The sequence below is a fragment of the Lissotriton helveticus genome, chromosome 10, assembly GCF_964261635.1.
Source record: "Lissotriton helveticus chromosome 10, aLisHel1.1, whole genome shotgun sequence".
In the NCBI taxonomy this organism is placed as follows: domain Eukaryota; kingdom Metazoa; phylum Chordata; class Amphibia; order Caudata; family Salamandridae; genus Lissotriton; species Lissotriton helveticus.
In genome coordinates, this window is record NC_136071.1 from 890,942,619 (window position 1) to 890,968,276 (window position 25,658).

At 40.8% G+C, this 25,658-nt stretch overlaps 1 protein-coding gene across 5 annotated transcripts in view; it reads left to right on the forward strand.

The window, feature by feature from the left end:
- TRAK1 (trafficking kinesin protein 1) overlaps nt 1–25,658 on the forward strand; it is a 376,613-nt gene that overhangs the window by 295,496 nt on the left and 55,459 nt on the right. For 2 of the 5 annotated variants that reach the window (XM_078663533.1, XM_078663534.1), the window contains exon 14: nt 13,775–14,104. In XM_078663533.1, coding sequence (XP_078519659.1) covers nt 13,775–14,104 — 330 coding nt within the window. The remainder of the gene's footprint in view (nt 1–13,774; nt 14,105–25,658) is intronic. The other 3 variants (XM_078663532.1, XM_078663536.1, XM_078663535.1) reach the window with 2 other exon arrangements.

Here is a 25,658-nt window from a genome sequence, read left to right on the forward strand (position 1 = left end):
TGTAGCCCAAGTCTGCAATCCTCGATTCATATCAGTAGGTGACCAAATATTTAACAAACAACATCTAGGTTCTCTCTGCAGTTCCACCCCAGATGCCTCTGAGATTTCCGACAGAACTAGGTCCCAATATAACTGTATCCTTGGACAATCCGATAAGATGTGAAAGAAGGTACCCGGGGAGCCACATCCGTTTAATTGGAGTTTTAATTACCAGGATGAACTAATACGATTTGCTGAAAATCATTCTTGTTGGCAGTGTAATGAACAACTTCCAGCCCTTTTCTATGTTAATAATACTGTTTTTGTTATCCATACTATTGAAGGCCTTCAGTGGTCTCTACTTAAGTTGACTTACGATTGTAGAACCATTCACTTTAGAGATAATTAAGAGGAGACCATCCTGACACCTGTAGCGAGATGATATAAAGCTGTAAGGGGTGTTGAAATGATTTGCAGTTCTAGTCTTAAATAAGCTATTGTGGTTGTTGTTGCTCAAGTCTAAAAGTCAGTAGGTTAGTGCAACAAAGGATGCCCTAAACTATTTTAACCAGAACTATAGTCAGTGGTTTGTTAATCCACTTATACCTGTCTAAAATGCTCCACTTAACAATGGGGGCAGCACTTAGGTGACTGTTTTGATTAAATTAAAGAACCTATTTTGATAAAGGCTTTTTGCACTTCTAATCTTGATTCATGTGCAGTGTTTAGCATGGAGATGAGCTTTCAATTTGATAACTTAAAATCCAACAGTTGTCTTGCTCTTAGTCCTAATGCTTTTAATTTTGTGGATAATCCCATCTAGTCTCCTCTGATATGAAAGGATTCAAGGCTGGGTATTTTAGTTGCCAAAGCTGACATTTGACCTGAGAAACGTGTGCTATGCATAGTCATTAAGAGCATTAATTATTATCTATGGTATTTTTATGTAATAAATGTTATGATTTTGTACAAACCACATAATACTTATATTTAAAGAAAGCTAAAAAATAAAGAGATATTTGAATTTCTTACTTAACCCATGTCAGTACCAAGATTTGATTTTGACCCAAACGGAAGTGGATTTACAAAAATAAAATAAAGCCTTGTAGTAATGTACAGAATTTCTGCCTATTAAAAGATGCAGCAGGCGTCTTGGAATAAGTTTAAATAGATGACAGAATAAAATTAATATTTACATTTTTTAACCATGTTGCTCCAAAGGACAACACTTTCCAAATAAATGGCAAGACGTTAAAATAGATGTGTTTGTATTTGGTGTGAAAGCAAAGTGAAGCAGGATGAATTTATACAGTTGGTAGACCTTATAAATAAAAAACACAGCATTAAGGGACAGAGATTTCTCTGTAGTTAGTGCCACCAAAAATGGACCTCTACACTACAATGACGTCATTCAGTCTACACAACATTTTGATACAGATACTTACCAGTATATAGTGGCTGATACACTTGTCCCCAAATGAGAAGTGCTTAATTCCATACAGTATGTTTCAGCAGTCGTTTTAACTGGTTAATTTTAAAACAGTGTTGGAGATTAATTTGACTTGGCCTCCCATTCACAGCCTATTAACATATATTTCTTAGATTATTTTACCCTGAAATTCTCTGTCAGCTGCTGAACCAGGACACATTTTCGAAAGCTTTTTCCCCCCTGTGGTTTCATTTTTCAATATGATGAACTCATATGCTCCATGTGGTAAAAGGTATGTCAAGATAATCATGGAAAATATTTTTTAGGATTGCATAGTTGTTATTTACAAATACTATTTTAGGTGCAGTGAATTGCGCAAAAAAAGGCCTTAGGTTTGGAGTTCTTCATTTACCTTCACGATTTTGGGCATTTTACACAGTGCAGTATTTTTAAGCCCATGTTTTGGAGGAAAGTACGAATCCTCTTTGGAAGTTTTACTATGGTAACCTCACATCTAACACTTATTTTATGAACTAATTGTTATTTGCAGCAGTACAGTGTTGCAAGGTAACAGTAAGTAGCCCACTCCAGAAAAGGATGCAGCATCTGCACAAATAAAACAAAGAACCAGGGCCTTAGAAGCCTTTAATGATACAGATGAGATTTACATCATCGCCAGCCTTTAACCATATAAACACAACATGAGCTATACCACCTTTTAGCCATACGACATGGCTTAATGGACATGGGCTATAGATATGAAAGTATTCCCCTTTGACAGTATCCAAGATCCATTCAAACACAGCCATGGCAGCTTGGGTAGCCCTCTGCAGTGGAACTGAAGTGAAGCCTTTTACAACTCAACAGTACACTTTGACCATACGCCAAAGAAATCAAACTAGCCTTATGGCATTTACTTGCCATTATCCATAGTAATATAGGCACTACTGTAATTGTAAACATTTGCATAGAAGGAATCACTAATAATTAAGTTACAAAATACTAATCGTACTAGATGAGATCTACTTAGCGCATGCGTTTTTATCTTTCAGCTTTGCTACCCACACTCTCAAATAGCAATATATTTATTCATTTTCCTTTTTCCATGCAGGACTTTTTTCTTTGCAAAGATTAGCCTTGAAATCCCTAAGATCTAGCTTCCTCACTTGAGGTTGACAGTTTAAAAGGGAAAGTACATAGTTGACATGGCCATGAAAATATATTTTCGAGTTTGTGCCTACAATCAATCACTGCTACGTCGCATGCTGAACAGTTTCCATGGCTACTTCCCAGAAAATGCAGATTTAGCATAATTAATATTTGCTAATTTTGAACAAAATGATTTGAACAATGCTAATTTACACCTACTGGAATTTTGAAACAGTGGACTTTTCACTGTCTCACGTTTGCAGCTGTCTAGTTAACTATTTTCATTTTACGGCACCACATACGCAGCCTATTTGCAGGACATATGATCAGTCTTCAGTGTGCAGTCAATCCTGATGTTCTTTTAAAAAAACCTTTTTTTGATTTTAAATAGTGTCTTCGATTATGGTTCCTGTACATTTCATTTAACGTTATCATTGGACATTTGCATTATTCTTATTTGGCTAATCCGATTGAAATGTTTGTAGGTTTGCTTTCAACCAGATCACTTACATGAAACCTACTTCTGCAAAGTATACAAATCAGGGCTGGTCTTTGCCTATCTTTTGAATGAGTATTAAAATGAGGTATTGGATTATATATTTTTTAAATGCAAGTGGGTTACAGTAAAACATGCTGAAAGAGTTTTCATTTTCCTACTTTAGCAAAATATAAAAAGCCTTAATTGGCATTTATGAAGTTCTGTTGTACAGATAGCAAAATAATGTTACCTCAGAGGATCTTGTGCAAGTTAGCAGGTGTTTCAGTCACTTCGGTTTTAGTACAATAGAAGTTGAAATGTATAACATTGAAAGACTAATAAAACCTTTGCAGTCAGAAATCATAGGATAAACTTAAAATACAGTTATATTTGGTGTGTTATGGTTCATGTAGCTTCCAGTTCAACTCTGTAAACATTAGTGATAATGTAAAATTTCCTCCTGCCCTACAACTTAGATGCAAAGTCAGAACTGGATACCAATGAATACACTGGCATAAAAACAAAAATACCTTGATAATAGTTTCTGTTTTGGGTTTGTATTTTCCAATATAAGTACAGTTAAAACAAAACGCATTTATTTTGCAATCATAGATACATTCTTGAAAGAAAATGGGATATTGCTATAACTATTGTCCAAATTGCTAAAAACATGTTAATTGCTTGACATTTGCTAAACAATTAGTAAAATGTGTATCTGAAATAAAGATGTAAAATAGAGGTAAACCTTGTTGATAGTGTACAAAATTCAAAAGCCTGCACCCAGCGTGTCGGTTTCCAGGAAATTTAATGGCAACACTTTTCAACCCTGCCGGGTCTTCGTAATTAGGCCGTGATGAAGATCCGGCAGAGTTGAAACTCATTGCCATTAAATGCGTACACCTTCAACAAGGTTTACCTCTATTTTATATGTGACTGGGACTCCCATCCGCTGGCCTGCACTCTCCCCAACTGGTGGACGTGGCTGGCATTTGTGTGAAAAATGTGCATTTAACTGAAATAAAGATACAGTAGCTTAATGAAAAAATCATAGCTTTACATGACTGAGATTTGGCAAAAGAGGCTCTTGTTGGATATATCCTGTCTTGTGACATGAATTAAAAACATTAACTTCATTTCATTGTTAGAGCTTCACAGAGAAGAGTATTAAAAAAATAGAAATTAGCTAATAAAGGGTGATTAAAACAAGTCATACACAGCAATTCCCAGCACTTTATAACATAAATGAAATGTGTAACAAATTAGTATGCCTTTAGTTATTTATTTTACAAAAATCAATATTAAGTTCTGTTTTTACTAATCTGTAGATATATGGCAAATTTATTGCAGACTTAAAATAGTCCTGCCTGGCAATGACTATGAAAGAATGGTCGCTCATTAGTGTCTTACTAACTTTTCATTTCTCCAACTACAAACATTGGTATATCACAGCGCATTGAGAATATTGTACATTCATCGCACTTATCACAATTTAAATAGGAGTTTGAATATTTTTGTTCGAGCATTCTCCAATACCTTCTGATTTCACTAAGTCTATTTGTATATTATTCTAACTTACAAAAAGGCCTTCAACCAGCCCTCTTCTTCCATTCCTCTATTGACTCTTCCTCCCACTACAGTTTTCAACATGAGGCAGTGGGTCAGCCCACTTAAGCTTTTGTCTAAATTCACAGTGAGTGGCAACATTCTGCTGTTCAACATGGAACACATCCCCACACTAAGTAGTTCCCTTCGTGCAAGGAATGTCTGTGATTTTTCCGACAAAAAGAAATATTTGTGGTTAACCAATATTTTTTATATTGTTGAGGGTGCAGGGGCTCGCCTAAAAATAAAGTTTTACAAAATAAATGACAAAATAGGCAATGGCAAAGCCAAATAGGCTGGCAGCCAACACATAACCTAGTGGCTTTGCCAATACTTCTTCCTCATGTTTAATTCTAAAAATGTCTTTCCAGCAGCCACTAAAATAGTATTTTATAGACGTATTTTAAAGATTGATTGATTGATTGATAAAGCTTTATTCGAGACATATTCTCCTAAAAGCACAAACAAACATTTAAAAAACAGATTAATTAAAAACATTATTTCATGCATATAAGTATTTTTAAAACAGTTGTGCAACTTCATCAAATAGAGAGGTTAATAAAATTTTTAAAACAATATCAGATTGCATTAAAAGTTTATAGCCCTCCGCCAAATGGACCATGCCCACCCCAAATACTTTGCTGTTCCCAGGACAGTAGGCAAGTGGGTGGATGTACAAATAATTCTTAACCCCTCCACACCACTAAATGTCCCGAGGTTTCGACAAACTGGGGCCAACCATACTCTCCTTGGATTGGCATATGCCGCGCACAAAAATAAAAAGTGGACTATACTTTCATTGGTTGCACCGCACATTGGGCAGGATGAAATATTAGAGCTCCGCCATCTGCCCGTCAGGGATCTCAGGGGAAGGGAGCCGGACCTTAACTGGAAAAATAACTTCCTGTCCATTGGGGCAATGATACTGTCCCAGTACTGTTCTAATACAGGACTCATTTTAAATTCCAGAAATCTACCCCCCATTGTATCAGATTTTGTATTTCTCCAGAGTCTACCATCTATGTAGTCCCAATACAGGGACTTAATGTTTATTTTGCTTGGAAATACTTCCCCAGATGGATTGTCCCAGAGTTTAGGGAGGCCAAGCTCACCCAGAGCAACCCTGAGGTTCTTTAACCAGGGTATTTTATGGAAGGTATCTGCTTTAGTTAAGGCTAGAAACCCGTCGGCATAATGCCGAATCTCAGGAGTGGTCCAAAGACGTCTCCAATAAAGAATAGGCCGTAGTCGAGCTCGGTCACTGACCGATCTCCTCCCTAGATCGAGACCAAGCGGAATTAGTGGCGCACTCTGAGGGAGCCCCGTAATTCCCTTTAGAAACCTGTTCTCTGATATTTGCAGGGGGAGAAGCCGTCCAAATCCCCACACTTCTGCCCCGTACAGGGCTAACCCTATGGCTTTGGCGTCGTATACGAGAAGAACTGGTTTTATAGGCTTTGTTTTGGATTTTGATTGCTCCACCCGTAGTGCCCCCAAGATCTGCTGGTGCCTCAAAACCGCCTTTCCTATATGGTGGGACCAACCTGGCTTACTTGATATTTCAACCCCAAGATAGGTAAAAACACTAACTACCTCAAGCTCACTGTTGTTCAGGAAGATCCTTGGGCGAGGTCTACACCTTGGGGTGAAAGCCATCAGCTTGGTCTTGCTAACGTTAACTTCAAGGCCGTGCTCCTGACAGAAGACATCAAATATATTGAGAGCACGCTGCAAACCAGCCGGAGTCTTAGACAAAATTAAGGTGTCGTCAGCGAACATCAGGATCGGGACCCTGAGGCCCGCTAACGAGGGAGCATCTACACTTGCATCCAACATCCTACCCACGATTCCATTAATGAATAGGGAGAAGAGCAAGGGTGCCATTGCACACCCCTGCCGTACTCCCCGCTCAACTGGGAAGTTGGCAGTGGACTCCCCATTCACCCCCCACTGGACTTTGGCAAAGTTACACTCATGTAACCTCATGATCAAGGTGAGCAGCTCAGGTGGAACCCCCATTCTATTCAAAACTGACCAAAGTTTACTCCTTGGGACCAGGTCGAATGCAGCCCGCAAGTCGACAAATGCGACATATAGGCTGCCCTCGCCAAGCAAAACCGTCCCCCACCGCAACATGGTGAAACGGAATACTTGGTCTACCGTGCTGGTCGCCCGCCGGAAACCTGCCTGGTAGGGAGACAGAGCATTATTCTCCTCAACCCAGTCCATCAGTTTGTTTACCACCATCTTCCCGATCACTTTTTGGACAGTGGCAATCAAACTTATTGGCCTATAATTGGCCGGGAGTGACCGATTTCCTTTCTTAAAGATAGGTATAATAATTGCTCCCTTCCATGTTTCTGGGATTACAGCCCCCATTGCGATGGCATTTCCCAGTAGGGTCACGTACCTGGCCCATCGCACTTTATCATTTTTAAAAACATCGGAGGGTATCCCATCTAAACCCGGTGCCCTACCCCCTTGCAAGCTACTAATTACAAGTTCGGCTTCTTTCGGGGAAAACAAACTTCCAATGCAAAATACAGGTGAAATTGCCTCCACTGCCATGACTTCCTTTGCCTCTGCATACTGGGGTTTGAAGTATTCCACCCAAGCCGCCTCATCGACCTTGTTGTCTGGTTTATTTGGGATGCCTCCTCTACCCCATTTCACAATATTCCAGAAAAGCCTGGAGTCCTTAGCCCCCGAGGCCTCAAGCAGTTCTTCCCAGTGATCTTCATCCCACTTTTTCTTAGCCAGGCGAACACTAACATTATATTGCTTCCTGGCTACACAGATCACAACCTTATCTCTAGTTCTAATTGCTCTACCCAATGCTAGTCTGGCTACCCTACACTGCTTATTGAACCACCTAGCTGGTTTGGGTGGAGCTTTCCTATTTGCGTTAGAAGGTCTAATAAAGTGAGGTTTTAGAAGGGAGAAGAACTTGTTGTGTATATTTGTAGTTAACCTAGACCCTGGGGTTATAGGGCTTACTACCTCAATGGCACCGATTGCAGAATCCACCTCTGAGTTTATAAAGTCCATGGACTCCGCATTCGCCAACACACTTGGCCAGTTAAGTCTACGTGTGTCGTTGGCTAAATCGGGCAACACTTCGTCACGAGGTTGTAAACAACCTATCATAGGCGTCCACCAATTATGGGTGACACAGAGGGGATTGTGATCGCTTTCCAATCTACCCTCAATTTCCATATCGCATACCCCCTGCCATAGATTAAAGCTACAAATGACGTTGTCTATTCTACTTTTGCTATAGCCATTGTCAAATGTACAGGCACCTTCCTGGTCGCCCTTAGTTCTTCCATTTAAGGCCCTCAGCCCGTATTCCAGACACATAGCATTTAGTAGTAATATGTCCTTCGTCCACCGTTTGACCGCAACCAAATTTAGGGTTGGAACACCCCATAGGGTGTCCTCCTCCTGGCCTAGTTGGTTCTCAGAGTTATCCAACGGTTCAAATGTCCTATTTAGGTCGCCAGCCACTACCACACTATTTCCCAAAGACTGTGATTCAAGGAAAGTATACAAGGCCTCTAGAGTCGGTGAACTCCCAGTGTTGGTACCCCTGGCATAAATATTATAAATGTCAACCACACCCCACTTGTCCGATGTCATTCTTAACAATTGGATGTCCTTGGAACCCAAGTCCAGGACTTTTACTTTAGCTTGTATACCTTGCTTAACCCAAACTGTTAAGCCTCCCATAGGTCAACCCCTTGCGCCTCTATTTGCTGGGATCGAAAAGTTTAAATAGCCTGGTAAAAAAATAGGCTCACACGCCCATGTCTCCTGAAATACACACTTCAAACCCCTTGATAAAATCTATCCAGTTTTGGGACAATAACCGGCTAGATAGCCCCGCAATGTTCCACGAGAAGAACTTCCCCGGGATTGGGCCAGCTCTGGCTCCGACCTCGGGGACTAATGTGGAAGATAGATTAGTTGGGCTTTCAGTATTCCCTTCGTGGACTATCACAAAATCCTGAGAGTTATAAACAGTTTCCTTGGAATTACTAGTATTTGCTAAAAATACTTCCTCTCGCCCCATACTATACATACAGGCCCCACATTTTGCCCTCGGACTCGCAGTCTTCCCACCAATGTTCACCTCTTTTGGGCACACTCTTGTGTCCAAACTAGGCACAATTGAGTTCCCACACAAGTCCCCCTTTTTTATCAAATCTCCCCCGGTACTCAGAGAATCACCCGGTTTCGGTCACCAGCCCCATCCCAAATTTCTTGTCCCATCATAGGAGTTATAGGTTTGACCGTTGTAGAAATTTGGTCGTAACATTGGCACAGGGTCGGGGACACTCCCTAGCATAGGAAAATAACTAAAACTACCCAGGTCGCTATTCACAGCATGTTGGACATCCATTGGTCTTGGGTAGAAGAAGGTAAGATCCACAATACCAACCCCTCCGCTATTGGTGCCCCAACCCGGCTTTGTTATCCAACCTGCCACCCTTGGATCTTGAAAATGTATTACAATACATTCCCCCCCCCCCCCCAGATTTTTAGGAGTACAACCTATCCAATTAATCCGTCTTACCCCGATAATCAGACCATCAACTTCCCCGGGCAATGGCCTATTAACCCTCAGCCAGTGCATGACCTTATTTTTTAACATCTGGAAGGTTTCTCTTTGTCCTACCAATAAAGGTGGAACATTGGTTAGGACAGCCACATAGGGGTAGGAATCTGGGGTAAGGTTCATAGGGGGTATCCTGGGGGGAGGCTTCATCACTGGGAGTGTAGGGCGACTAGTGTCTGGAACAACATGACGGCGTTTTGAGACATTCTGTAAAGCCAGGGTGTTATTCAGTGTACCATTGCTTTTTCCGTGGCTCATGTTACCACCAGCCACAGAACCAGAACAAGATTTCTGGGTACTTGGTGGGTTTTGAGTACTATTACTTAAGGGAGGGGCATTTTTAGGACACTCTCTGCTACCCTTTAACACGGTATCTGGAAGCTTTTCTTTCCCCCCAATGGTGTTACCTAGGGGCACTGGCAGTTCGGTATTAATCTTACTGCTTTGTCCATTTCCTTTAGGCCCAGTTACAGTGCTAACCACGGGAGGGTGCAATTCAACCGTGGGAGCACTTTCATCCTGTCCTGCAGAATGCTGGGTGTTCCTACTCTCACCCGTCCTTAAATGGGACTTAATTAATAATTTTGTGGAGAAGAAGTTATCCAAACTAGCCTGCTCAAAATGATCTAAACGATCTGCTAGTTTTTTAACTCGATCCTCTATAGGAGCCAGAAGGGACTTTACCAGTCTCTCCAGCTCGGGGACCAATAGCGGAATGGACGATAGTGTCTCAGGTGACACTATCGCTATAGGGGCTAGACTTACTGGAGCAACTTCCCTCTCTCTCGTCAATGCCTCGATAGGGCTACTCCCAACTAAATCCGGAGGGTTGGTACATATTCCCACCTTTCTGGTTTTTCTCGGGGGTTTTGGGACATAACATTTCTTGGAAGCCACACTCCTTTTCCTTTTAGGACAAGGTTTGGATTGTACTACATGGGATAGTACACTAGATTGAGACATACTTGGCTGGCCCATAGATGATTCAGTAGGGGTACTAGAAGGGATTTCGGGCAAAGTAGAAGTGTCAGATTCTAAAGACAAGACAACCAGTGGCTCTATAGTTGGAGGGAAGGGGTAGGATGTTTCCAATACAACTGGGAGTGTTGTAGAAGATAAGGGGGTGACCAGTGCCGGAAAGCTTTGTGGGATACGTTTTTCTACTGGATTTTTCAAAAGTTCAATAGATAACCTACGTTCCGCGTGTTTTTCCGCCATAGCAATATCCTTGTTAATGTCTTGTGTACATCGATTAAAATATTTGTCCAATGGACCCATAATGGCAGGCCCTGCCTCAGGCACCAGGGTGCTGCCACTAAATGATGAGGACATAGTGTGAGGTCGGCTGGACTTTTACCAAAAGACCATGAAAAAGGTTACACAGCAATACAAATTACAGAACACACTGTTTGAAACTAAATACCAGAGATGTAAATGTCAGTGAGGGGGCCCAGCCCGGCCTCCTTCGGCCCCTGACGGCCACAGACGGTCCCGCCCTTGTCCCGGGCTTCTCCCGGGCTTCTCTTGCGCGCTCCCGCGCCGCGGCCCGTAAGCCTCCTTTTAACAAAATGGGGAGAGATTATGGGCGGGGGGGCGGGGCCAGCAGGGAGAGCAGCCCAGGTGTGGCAAATTGGGCTCGCAGGGACTCCTGGTAGGTTGAGTCCCTGCCTTCAAGCTCGCAGCCCTGCCGGCAGCTCCACACGCCCCAAGTGTCACAGGTCCTCTTCCCAGGGCAGCACAGGATGGATTCGAACGCTGCGGGACCCGCGAAGCGGGTCCGGCGAGGTGTCAGTCCCACACAAAGTCTAGAAAGGTCAGTGGCAGCAACGATCAGGGTGAGCAGGAAAACAACAGCAAATCCGTTTGGAAGGGTCCCACAGAAGCAAACTCCTCACCCGCTTTTCACTCCGTGGGCGGGGGGCGGGGCCAGCAGGGAGAGCAGCCCAGGTGTGGCAAATTGGGCTCGCAGGGACTCCTGGTAGGTTGAGTCCCTGCCTTCAAGCTCGCAGCCCTGCCGGCAGCTCCACACGCCCCAAGTGTCACAGGTCCTCTTCCCAGGGCAGCACAGGATGGATTCGAACGCTGCGGGACCCGCGAAGCGGGTCCGGCGAGGTGTCAGTCCCACACAAAGTCCAGAAAGGTCAGTGGCAGCAACGATCAGGGTGAGCAGGAAAACGACGGCAAATCCGTTTGGAAGAAACCCAGACATCCCTTGGTAAAATAAAATGCTGAAGCTAATATTGGAATGCAAACTTTACATGTACCACGGCATTCCCTGCATTGCACACTAACAGTTTTAGTGCAACAGTGGATTTACCATTAACCTTTGTGAATACTCTGTTGAATAGGAGAATGGCTTTATTAAATTGGGATACAATGGGAATGTGTTTCTAAGACCTGTAGAACAATGTGCTAGCAAAATGCTGAGGAAGTGACATCCCCTTCACTTGACTAGTTACTCTGCTATGTGCAGTTGAATAATGCAAGGCATTCCTATAAAAATGACAGCTCAAAATCAACCATACATTAATCACATTCTCACATATTTCACTTTTTTAAAGTGACTTTGCAATGCACATTAAACTTTCATACGTTTAGACTTTTGTCTGTATGTGGCTCAACAGCATATAATACTTACCACTCTTTTGCTTTATGTTTAGGCCTTAGATAAAGGTCTATGGCAAAGCCTGTGCATTTGAAACTGCAAGTAGACATTGGTCTACTTGCAGTAATTAAGTTTGTAACAGTGAATAAGCAACAGTTTGTTGCCGAACAAGAAGTGTTGAAGTTATTTATTTCTGGGCACATAAAGAAAACCCCCAGTGTTTTAGAGTGTGCTTAGAACCTCAAATATTCTCTGCATTGTTTTAGTTCGGTTTAAAATCCTGGCTGGAACATTTGGTGAACAATTTACTTTCTGCATTGTGTGTTGAGTCACAACATTACCTATGCAACGAATACACTTTCATCTTTTAAAGGTCACATTTTCTTTTCTAAAATGTACCCAACACTTTTAAACACATTGAATAGCAGAAATTATAATGTAACAGATTTGCTAGCACTAGAGTAATTGGGTACAGTGATTGTTAAGTTGAAGACCCACTGATAAAGGAGCAAATGCAGGAATTATTTGTACCACCTGCTGACGGGTGACTATTCTTTGCATTCTATGTGAGTGAGCCTTTAGCAAAATTCCAAATGTGAATTGAATTGACAGATTGCAAGACCTTTAATCTCCTTTCTTAGTGAGTGGGAAATGGTTGGATATTCAGAAAAGTTAAATGTAATTTATAATAAAGATTTTTTCACTCGTCAGTTCCTTCAATAAAATACATTACAGGTGAACTGCAATCAAAATAAAATGTTTATGTCCACTAGTTTTAAATGTAGCATTGGTAGTTTAATTTGAATGTTTAGGGTAACAATGTATATCATCTGATTCTGTTCAGATATTGCATACCCTTCCTATATAATGACCCCATAATTTTGCTCACTTGCATAATGGTTTCTAATAAGACAGCTCGTCACCTTGTTGTGTTTCATTCCAAAAAATCTTCTTTGGATTCATACAGTCTGCTCTGGTTTCTTGACATCTGTTAATAACGTGATATTCCTTGTTCACCTACTACTTAATCGTCTGACGTCTAGTAGAGTGATGTCTTGTGAATCTTCTAACTAACTGGTTGTTTACTGTGTAGTTTTTGGATTTGTAGTACATAAGGGAAAATATATTGCACCCTATTGTTGCACTGATTCTTGTTTGATTATAGTGTCCACAGATTTTTCAGTATTGAACAAACTCAAATTAAGCCCAGTACGGAAACTAAACTGCAGTAGATAGAAGTTTGGCAATAGATAGGTAGGCAAGTGTCATGCGTATCCTTCGTTGATAGTGGGACTTGTAACTATCCACAACTTAGTTCTTGTTTCAGCTTTGTTCTCCACTCCAAATTCGGTCACTTGTGACTCCCATTTTTTCTAAGCATGCGAAGGTTGGTACTAATCAGACAGTAACAAGCAGAGACTGTTTAAAATACCTGATGGTGCCTTATAGCAATTAGGCATACTAAGCAGTTATTTCATAAAGTTGCCGAAATACCAGATGCAGCTCTGTCTAAGATCAGGAAACACTGAAATGTAGTAAAAGTGAGCTCCTGAATCAATCTTTTTTTATTTTTTTTGCTTGACTACCAGTATATGGAAAGGAATAAACCTTTTTTCCGTCTTGAATTCTCTTCATGAATCCTCTTACTTGAATGGTTATTGTTGCAATTTTGAAAACGATGAGAGCTTCAAGTAATTCCCACAGCTGAATCTTGTTTAAGGTACATTGGCAATGCTTGGATTTAAACCGGATCACTTTAAGCATTTTTCACTGACATTCATTAGAGGAGCTTTATCATATTCTTTTTCCATTCTTGCGTAATTATCCCTCGTTTAGTATCTTTTTAAGTTCCTGTAGCTCTAACCTAAATGTGGGTGACCTTGCTTTTGCTAAATATTTTGGTTTGTTTTCTAGGTTCAGTGACACTGCATCATTGGCAGCAGCTGGCTCAGCCTCACCTTGGAGGGATCCTAGACCCGAGGCCTGGTGTCGTTACTAAGGGCTTCAGGACCCTGGACCTTGACATGGAGGATGTGTACAGCCTTAATGACTATGAGGAAGACGAGACAGGTGATGTTTCTTTCAAGAGCCTAACTACCTCGACACCCGTTCAGCACTCTGAGACCTCAGGTGAGAGGTCGCAAGTACAAGTGACTGTTTCAGACAGCAAGAATTGTTCACGCCAGCCTCAGGGTGACACAGAGGAGACACACGAGTCCACGAACGTCGAGGATGAGGGGTCTGGTGAGGGATCATCCTTACGTCCTGTAAAATGGACATGTTTGCAGGAAATCGACTACTGGGCCATTTTCACATCCTTAAAAAGAAACATCCATAGTGATGCTTTACATTTAGCTTCTGCACATAAATATGTGCGCCAATTCAAATAGTCACTTTAAGAATCATAATATTATTTTGTGATTCCTTTTTATTATGTTTTGTTGCTGGTTCAAGGGCTTTGCTGCACTATTTATTTTATTTTGTCTTTGTAAAGAAGGCTGCTAAAAGGTCGTGTCACTGGTTTTCAGTGCATATATATTCACTTGAATGAAGGGTTTAAAAGAGACTATTATGTTTTAGTTATTTATTGACTACAGCATCCAAATATGTTTTTCACATCACCATTTCCTCAAGTCCCTATGGTTGTAGACTCAGACATAGTCCACACTTTATCTTTATTCAGTATTCCGGATGTTTGATGTAATTTTGTAGGGCACAGAAGCATGAATTATGTGGAGTTGTGCTTTCAGAGTTAGTGACGTTTGTTGAGTCGGTTATGAGGTGGTAGAGGGAGAAGGAGGAGCAGAACCAACAACAGTAGACACTCCTGCCGAACTATAATGCCCCTCGTAAGGAGGATCATAAATTTACCTTTACACTGTCCTGCTACCCACTTAACTGGTTCTGTTTAGGCTCCTGGTGTTAGTATATTGTTCATTTACCTGTTCACTCAGATTCTGCCAACATCCACTGTTAGGTTTGTCAAATCAGCAGTGTAATCAAGGCCACCTGCCTCATTAACTATAAAGAACGGGTCGGTTCCTAAGTGATTCAAGCAACACACTTTGCATGTTGTAGAGAATATCAGACAGCTTGTAACCTTGCATTTTGTGATTCACTCCATGATACATTTTTATAGTTTTCTGCTACCCCTTTTAGTCAGCAGTGACTATACTGTCAAGGGAAGGTTACCCATTCTGTATGAATAGTATAACCATGCCACTAATGGGCTCTAAAAGATGTCTTTGCAGCCTTCCGATTCGTACATTCTGTAATGGTCAACATATTTTATGGAACGGTGAGAGAATCTACAGGGAGTTGCACCCTTTCCTCTTGGTGAATTTGTTGGTTGGTTGTGTGGTCCATATAAAAGCCTCTTTTGTAGCTGTGATCAGAAGAGAATGATACTTCAGGGAAATACTTTTAGGAAAGACGTGAAAAGGCATAGAAAATGATTACCCAAATATACCCAAAATATAGCCATGCCTTTTTGGAGACCACAAAAGTCTGCACTATGATAAATTTCTATTTATTGTGGCAAATAGAAAAATACCATATGTAGGATTGTAAGACACTGATTGATTGCATTTGTATAATTACACACATTTTACACAAATTATAATATCGTTTTGTTGAGTTCTCCAATGATTTTATCGTGGCTATGAGAAAAGGGTTTAAAACATTTCTATCACTAATGGGTTATTTATTATACCCCTTCAACATGTGGGTGGTCTTGTGGGATAGCTGAAGAACACCACTGTGGACGGTAATATGATATTAAAAACGTACTTCATATTTCGTTTTTGATTTTCATTGTTTCATGTTTAGTTTCTTTTTATTGTTATGTCTTCATTCCATCATTGTTTGTGTTTATAAGTTCTTCTATCGATGCCACTTTATCTTTGTTTGTGTGCTGTATTTGAGCAGGGTTTTATTCTGCCTGCTATTGCACAGTATTAATCTGTCAGTCCATGCCCCTAGTAGAAGAAGAAGGAGAATCTACTTTCTGATAACATTTATTGTTTGATGTTCTTATTATTGGAAAGACAGCTCTTGATGGATGAGAATCACATGGAGTGAAGCCAAGATGCTGGATAAGCCATTTTCTCAGTTGATTTTGTACTTAATTCCCTCCGATATAGGTGCACTTCTTCTGATTGGCTTCCCTGGGTTCCTCCCTGTTTGTCACCCATCCCTCTATTCTTATTTGTCAAAGTCCTCCTTTTTATTTTTTCCCCAATTGTTTTTTGCCTTTTCTCTCCATTGTGCTTCCTCTTGTACCTTTAGAATGCTCTGTGAATGTTCATTTTCTCCTCTCCTTGGTCTCTACTCCCCAGTTTTCTTTTTCTGGTCCCATTCTGTTTTCGTATTCCCCCGTCTTTCTCTTCCAGATCCCATCTTCACCTGCTCTTTAAACCAGTTCTAACATTTGTCTCACTACTCCCTGATTTTCTCCGACCTTTTGTATTGTCCTTAATATTCGAGTGACACCTTCTGTATTTTGGTTTCATTTAGCTATTATGTTCTCCTTGCTATTTCATTCGCTTTTCTTATTCCATGTTCCACTCTTACCCTTCCTTTATTATTCCAAGTATGCACTGTTCTCAATTCTGCTGCCCGTCACTCTCCTCTGCCCCTGAGCGCACTTTGTTAGGCATTGCACCTTATTTCCATTCTTGTCTTCTTTGTTTGGCTGTCTAGTTCTCACTTTACTCTGAAAGCCTGAAACTTCCACTGATCCCCTAGATTGTCTTATTTCTGTAGCATCTGTTGCAATTTTCGCAGTTTCTTTGACTATTTAATTTATTTACCTATTAGAAATGCCAATATCGCCAGACCTTTAAAGAGTGTATAATTCGGTTAAAATCCAAAGAAACTATTAATTAGCTTTAACCAGCATGACTGAGCGTTCTGCTTCTTACATTTGTGGGTTCACATATAACTTAAATATGTTGAACCCTTTTATGCTTTCGAAGTATGAAATTGAACTTTTGTAACATTATAAAAGCTGCTCATTAACTTTTATTCCTCTTACCAAGATCACTTGGAAGTTGGTAAACATGCTTTGCTGATAGCCCCCCACCAATTCCACTCTCCCACCACCACGTGCGTGTGCATGCTTACATACGCACAGTCACACACTCGCATACAAAAGAAAGCTCCATTGCTTTGCAATCACCTCTTCAAATTGAAATGTTCTCTTTACTCATGGATTGTTGAATGTAAATATTTTAAGTGGGAGCAGGACTCCTAGTGATTTAAAGCATATACTCAGGTGCCAAAGAGAATGCATGCATGGATTGTCAAAACTTGGTTTCCATCCACAGGGAGGTGAATTATAAGCCTTTCTGTACAGACTTGTATATCCGTCCAATGCAGCAATGGATTTATGAAGGAAAACTGAACCGTTGCATAGCTCTTATTTCTGAGAATAGTCCGCATTTTTGCTCTTAAACTAATGGAGGCACCTTTTATGTAAGCACAAGGCCAGTAGAGCAGTGCTGTTTTTTGTTTACTGTAAAAACTATGGCCATTGGATAAATGTGCATAGGGAGGTTTTATGCAATTTATTGTACCCCTCCTCGTCCAGTGCATTCCTTTAGTGGTTTTACAGTACATAGGTAATTAATTGAAAAACCAAATGTTTTTATTCCTAAGGGTTTGAGCTTGGGAAATAGCGAATGTTGGCGCATGGTTTTACTAGCGCAGAATGTAACGCCACAGGGTTGTGCCCTGTAACCAGCACAGAGTTATAGGTGTGGCTCGTGCCCACCAGCAGTACAAATGACATAACATCTGCATTAGATCTAAGGCACGGCCAAGTTCAGTTTGTTGAATACTGCTCTTGTGCACTGACCAACTCCCTCATGTATTTAATTTATTGCTATGCACTTCAGTACAATTTATGTGTAATATTGGATTTTTTTTAATCAAGTTTAAACAATTTCATGAAATTAAGTTTAACGTTTTGCACGGAGTTTTTTGTTCATTGTGCATGTAAAACATTCTGTTGTATGTATTATTTCTTTTTATTTTATAATAAACATTTTTATTGAAATAAACCTTATGCATGGTACACGTTTTTGGTTCTTTAGCAAAAACCTTTCCCCATTTCTGCACAGATTCCAGTTTCAAATATGAATTATGAATTGGTTAAAGCCACTCTGCTCTGCAGAAGGGTTTCAGTGCATAATTTTGTTGAAACAGTCGTATTGTAAGGTGTGTCGATTACTCGTGGTTTCGCCTTCCCTTTATGTTTAGTTCAACCCATCTCAGAATTTTTTTTTGTCTTTATGTGCTAATCATTTCTTGTGTTCTCATACTTTTTTAATCTATTTAACATCTGTACTAATAAACATTTAACGTTTTATTATGGTTGTTTTTTATTCCGGAGTTAAATGCTCGTTTTAGGCCATGGTATTTTTAAGGGTGCAAGCTAAGAGTTCTAGAAAGAAAACATTCTCTATTTAAAGTTAAATACGTACCCTTATTGCCTCGCCATGGTGTATTTTTTGTCTGTGAAATCAGCTGATTACCCCATGAATCTTCCTCAGATGACACCAAGTTTGACTAGCCTAGACAAACATCGGCATACCCCCTTGTGGTGTTGGTTCTTCAGGCAGATGTAGCATCGGATCTCTTGGGTGAATAATGTTACTCCTTTTGGTGGTGTGACTAGTAGGCTGGACTGTTCTGTGGAAATACCTCCAGTGTTTTCTCTATCAGGCCATGTGTTTGAACCCAGTCCCTGAGTGAGGAGGGCAGCATTCCTTATAAGCATTACTTCTGTTTTAAATGTTATGCAAAAAGCTCATTTTAAGGCCTGTCCTGACCATTTAAAAAATGTGACTGGTCCCTTGGTAGTTGAACCAAATTGTTTGAAAGGTGTGTGTCTTTTGCTTTTACAATTTTTCATCCTTGCTTTGTTTGCTTCTCCTCCTCTGGGATAGATTTCAGTTGATTGAATTGACCGAAGGCGATTTATTTATGGGTATTAAGTCTTGTTTGTAGATGGGTCTTTTCCGATTTAACTTCTGTAGTTTTGCGTGGGTAGCCATGCATAAGTCTTCCTATAGTGGTCCAAAAATGAAAGCATAAAAGCTTCGGGCCAGATGTATCAAACGTTTTACCGTTCACAAATGGGCCGATTCACAGAATCGGCCCATTTGCGAACGGTAAAAAGGCTTCTGGGATATATCATCCCAAAAGGCATTTGCAATTGCGATTCCCTATTTTGCGAATGCATTTAGGGAATCACAATTTTTGCGATTCTTAAATGCTATGCTGGAAGCAAAAACATATTGCGACCTGGCTTTAAGGAATCGCAAATTACCACCAACTTAAAATTGGTGGTCATGTGCAAATTCCTTGAAAAATTCCCTTTTTTCTAGGTACCCTGTGGCATACATACATGCCCTTTGGACATGTATGTGCGCCACATGTGCACACATGCATATTTCAGGGGTGCAACAGGGTGTCCTTTTGGCCCCCTTGCACCCTTGAAATTGCATGCGTAATTTGTGAGTACCTATTGGGTACTCGCAAATTGCACATGCAATTCCCATTCATTCCTATGGGCCTCTAGGCCAATAGAAATGAATGAGAAGCCATTCCTTATTTGTGACTCGCAATATGCGAGTCGCAAATAAGGAATGTATAGGAAACGCAATTTTATTTGCATAACCTACATACATTGCATTTTGCGAGTCCATAAAAGCGAAACGGTATAATTCGCTATTAAGGACTCACAAAATACAATGTTGGTACATCTGGCCCTTTGTTTTTACCTATTTAGATTGTTTGTTCACTTACAATGGCCATTTCATTTACTCAGAGGCCTGCCTGCTGGGAACGGCTAGAGCCATGTGTGATATTGATGGTCCCTAAAGAACTAAACTACATATCAAGTTATGGCTGCAGCTATGTATCTAAGCCATTAGTATGGTATAAATGTGCTCAGTCCCTTTAGGGTCTCTTAATATCTTCTGAGTGCTCACTGCAATAATTGTGTACATGCCTATGGGAAGGACGCATATGTTGCAATTCGTTTTTTTTATAGAAGAGTTTTTGGTTTTAAGAAGACTTGTGATATTCCCTTAAAAAACAGAATGCACCAGGACAGCGGTTCTTAACCTTTTGACTTCTGTGAACCCCCACAAAATCGTTACTGGAATCTGGGAACCCCCACTAAGTCATTATTGGATGCTGCAGAGCTCTGGCCGAGCAATATCTATGATTGACCTCAATACAATACACAAAAATATAAAAATAAGAATACACCAAACATCTTCAAATATTGAAATATTTTGTTTAATTTACAATGGAAAATAGAAAGTGTTTTCAAATTTGATTCTTTGTATTATATACTCTATAAATTGAAATTATTCATTTGATATATTATTTATTTCTGTTAACCAATTGGGTACCCCCTGAGCAGATCTCATGGACCCCCTGGGGTCCTTGGACCACGGTTTAAGAACCACTACACTAGGACATAGGCTGCACTATTTCCTCCAACAGTTTTGTACATTGCTTCAAGTGCTGCAAAACATACATGCTACAGAATCTGGGAAACTTGAAAACTTTGACATTGACACACAGAACAGATAACTCCCTCACCAGAGATCTTTGTGCAGTAGTCGACCGCTGCATCAGAAACCATATGACAGCGTACCATGTCTGAGCCAAATCAGACAAAAGAATCCCGGGGCCAGTTACTTTAACAGTGACTTGTAAGTGGGTTGGAGATATGGAGAACATGCAATTTTAAGTTTGCCCCAACTGCAGTAGTAAGTTCATGTGGTTGGATCAACATCAGGTCTGTAGTGAGTCTGCTGTTCGAACTGTAAATTTTATTGGTACTATAAAATGCGGTATGAAACTCCCCTAAGCCACCGTCTAGAGACTCTCGACAAGGCGTGCTTAAATGGTTGAAAGTATGTTGCATTTGGTACTCCGGAGATCCATCAGCAGCAGAGTCCAGAATACATGTTCCCTAATTACCTTGCCCTTGGCGACCAAACTTCTCCAGGGCCATCAATACACCCAAGACAAAGACCATGCTTAAGGCTTTGTACATACCACAAACGCAGGATCTTCTCTGTTATGTTATTGGTGTTTTTATAAAGCTAATCACCCATGAGGGTATGTAGCAGGTGAGTAAGGCCAGCCCCAGGGGTCTACTCAAAAAGCCAGCTTCCTGCGAAAGGCAAAAAGAGAGGAGAAGGCTCTGATGTGTTGTGGGAGGTCGTTCCAGGCTTTGGAACCTAGTTATGAGAAGCCGCTGCCCCATGCCAGGTCTTTGTGTTTGCGTGCAGTGTTTGCTAGTTAGAGACCGGCAGAGCAAAGGGAGTCTGGAAGGTTGGTGAAAGTAAATGCAGCTGTTCAGGTAGGCAGGGTCCACTATTGCTGAAAGCTTTGCAGGTGTGGGCGATGAGTTCAAAGTGTTTTGTGCTTGTGTATCAAGAGCTAGTGAAGTTCCCTAATGTGTGGTGTGATGTGGGCTTGGCGGGGTGGTTGAAGACTAGTCTGGCTGCTGTGTTTTGAATGGTGTACTGTCTTCTTGTGAGCTGGTTGGTAATCCCTAGATACAGGGCATTGCCATGGTCCAGTCTCCTGGCAATGAGGGCTTGAATGATCGTTTTTTTTGTGTTGTCTGGTAGCCATTTGAAGATTTTCTTCAGCATCATTAGTGTTTTGAAGCAGGCTGAGATCACTCCGTTGACTTGTGGTCATGCCCAGTAAGTTGTATGATTATCCTGCAGCTTCTTGCTTGTTGGAGGGTTAGGTCCAAGGTCTATGGGCCACCAGGTGGAGTCCTATGGAGAGATGTTCTTCCCGAAGACTAGCACCTGTGTCTTTCCGGAGTTCGATTTGAGGCACATGGATTTCATCCAGGTGGCTACATCAGTCATGCCAGTTTTGAACTTGTTCCTGGTGTTGGGAGTTTTGTCTGAGACGTGCAATATCAGTTTGCCCGAGTTTGATCTCGAATGGAGCCTTGAGAGCAGTGGACAGATACCGCACCTGAACATCAATATACTGAAATTGATGATAGTTCAGCTACCGCTGCGGGCATTAATCAAACTTATTTGCAACAAAACAATGCCCACTGGCACAGACATGACAGCCATGTATTACCTACGTAAAAAAGGGTCTAGTCACTCACCACAGTTGTCCAAACTAGCACCAGCAATTTTCCATTGGACCATTCATCACTAGTTTTTCCTCTTAGCAGAACTTCTCTCAGGAGTAGACAACAACTCGGGGGATCTGCAGAGCAAACACACAAATAGGAAATCGTTGCCAGGTCTATTCGAGGTGAATATTTTCACGGTTGATGAATCCCAGTGATATACATGTTTGCCATATGCTACAATGCAAAATGCCAAAGTTTCGCCTCTAGATACCTATACTTTAAATCCACAGACAATGACGTATGGATCAATTGGTCAAGGATATGTGCTGATGCTTTTCCCACACTACAGCTTTTTCCATATATACTGACACAGATGAGGCAAGCACCAATAAAGATAATTGTTATAATTCCCACCTGGACTAAGCAGCTCTGGTACTCACTACTAATGAAAATGTCAATACAAATGGCGATACATCCCCATGAAAAGTTACCAGCCCACCCGGTCATGGGACCTAAACTTTGTCTTAAACAGCTTATGGAAGCACCTTTTAAGCTACTACACTCCCACTACACTCTTACCCAACACAAGTCTTTCCTGTGAAGGTGCCCTTCCTTATTGCGATCACTAGATTCCACAGAGTAATTGAGCTGCAAGCTGACATTTGCAGAACAATTTGTGGAAGTGCACATATATCAGGTTATCTTGAGAACAAACCCTAATTTGTTTGTCAAAGGTTGTCTAGCCTTTTCAAATTTTTCAGCATGAGCATTACATAATCTAGTTGTTAAAAGAACCCTCATGTACCAAAATGATTTTCAAATTCTGACAGGAAAACCAAGCAGTTCTTTGTAGTGTTTGGCTAGCCTCACCTAGACAAGAAATTTCCAAGGCAGGCCTTGACAGATGGATTGTCACATGCCGTGTGCATGCTTCACTCCGCCTAGAGCACATTCAACTCACAAAAAGGGAGCAACTATGGCTTTCCTAGGCAAGATTTGTCTTGCAGACTTAAAAAAAAAAAAAAAGTGCTACCAGGTCTTCTTTACACACATTCACTAAGCATTTTAGTATGTACATTCATGCCCGACAAGAGGCACAGGTCAGTTTAACTGTACTTGAACTTTTTTTCAAATATCTTCCATAAAAATGCACACAAGCGCCTTTTTATTCTGTGCGCAGGATATGTATTCAGCAGCAGTTACTTATCTCTGGCAATCGGGGTGCAGTTTTTAGCACTTTAGATTTACCTGCGCTCCCCCACCTCTCTGTATGCAGGCTTACAATATAACCTTTGACAATTACTGCCTTAGTGAGTGCAGACTCAACTACCTGTAAACACAGACTTTACAGCTTCACAGTTCTACTCCTATTCAGAATAACGTATAGGAGAAACATAAATTTAATGTGGAGTCTATGTCTTGGTACATTGTGGGTTTTTGGCTGAGGTATTACAAGTCACCTTGAAAATGAAACTTCTTTAGAGAAAAGCAACTTGTGACACTGGTATGAGTGTGCAAAGTATTTGAATCTGCATCTTGACAATCTTCAAACCGGTTAGTAAGTAACATTTTCCTTCTACGACTACATGATTTTTGTTGTCAGACAGCAACTGGCTGGATAGGAGTGTACTATATTATGTTAAGCTATGTTATGTTTGTTTGTATAGCTCGCTTATCACCCGTGAGGGTATCCAGGTTCTCTGCAAGTGGATAGGCAACTGTTTCACTGGTGAGTTTATTCGAAGAGCCAGTTCTTCGCCTTCTTGCAAAACTCGAGAAGCGATGAGAAAGCTCTGATGCAAAGTGGGAAGTCGTTCCATGCCTTGGGGGGTGATGTAAGAGAAGCCGTGGCCTCCAGCTTTGGTTATGTGGATGAGGGATATGTGTGCTAGTGAGAGTCCAACTCAGCGGAGGTGCCAAGTAGGTCAGTGTTAGTGTACATGCGGCTGTTGAGGTAGGCTGGACCATTGTTGTTTAGTGCTTCTAAGAAACTTTGAACTGAGCGTGTTTGCATATGGGGAGCCAGTGTAGCTCACTGAGGTGTGGGATGAAGTGTGTGGGGCGAGGTAGGTTGAGGATGAGTCTAGCTGTAGTGTTTTCAATGGTTTGGAGTCTGTTCTGGAGCTTCTTGGAGATTCCTGCATAAAGTACCTTGCTGTAATCAAGTTTGCTGGTCATATGGGCCTGTGGCCATTTTCCTAGTGTTCTTTGGTAGCCACTTAAAGATGGGGGCTTGCCACATTGTAATCACAAAATACTAGTGCCAAATCCAACTATTAATGGACGGAAGTATGCCAAAGGTTCTTTTAGGTTTGCTTGGATTAGTAACTTGAGTGAGCTCAAGTTTTAAAACTCCAATATATTCTGTGGAATTAACACATACATGGAGTGCTGTATGGTTAAGAGAAAAAAAACAGAGGGCCATAGTTATGAAATAGTGTAAGTGTAGTAGTCAAACACCACTAAAAGATATGGGTTTCAGACAGGAAGAAGTGTTGTCTTAGATTTGTAAAGCAAGATCAGTATCAAAGGCTGTAAAGGGAACAAGTGGGTGAACTGTTGTCAATAGGGGCTGCGATCATATGTTATCGTTTGACATAGAAATTGTAGACAATTTTCACTCACTCAGTTGGCCGCAGGTGATGTCTAAAGTTGATTCTGTAGTTTAGGGTCAGTGTCACAGAGAGAGGTCACAATGAAGCAGAACTGAAGTTGCAGGATAAGTGGTCAGTGACATCAAAGCAGGGTGTGCAGACTTTGAGAAACAATGCGCTCTGCTTTTGTTAGTTTAAAAATATTTTAGGAGTTAAGGTTTCTCAAGTGATAGTAGACAGGACTGGCTCTAGAGTATCTCTTACCTTGGGCGACAGTGCTCTTGTAAGCCTTCCGTCATATATCCTATTTTCCAGCATCCTCTTATTCACACTGATATAGTTAAAATATTTATTCGCATATCGGAATTCCTCTCTTAACTAGGCCACTAAGACAGAATGTATTTTGCAAGTAAACATATCTCCGCAGGAATGGCACCAACATTCTATGAAGTGGTGAAACACAAATTACAGAATGAAGCGTTTGCTTCATTTCTAACTCATCAAGTTGATCTCAGAGCTACCTTAAAAACGTGTGATTAGGCACATCAGTTTTCCGATCATGCTGTTTTTGTTAGCACTTTGAAGACGCCATCCTACTGTTAGCATGCTACTTAAAAGCAGGGAAATATGATTACTTGGAAGCATGCATTCCAAAGCAAAGAACATGTAGATTTCAATTTCATTACTGTTAGTTACCTATGGAGCTTTTGGGCATGTCAGGAATGGGTCCCTGCTGAGTGCGTTCAGAAGGAGCACTTTTCACTGAGTAAAATCAGTCAGTCAAGATAATGTTTATTTAGACCTTGGTCTTTAAACAATGATAAAACTGATTGCAGTTAAAACATTCCACAGCATAATTTATACAAACTATACAATTTATACAATCTTAACAATAGAATAAATAGTTTAAAATGAAGTAACAATAGTGTCATATAATTCATTGGGCAACCCTGCACTCTAAAACGTTATATATATATATTAAAACCAACCGTTAAAAAAACTATACAATTCATCTATTTTGGGAGAAGATTTTTATATTGACTTTCCTTTTTCTCTATTTTATTTA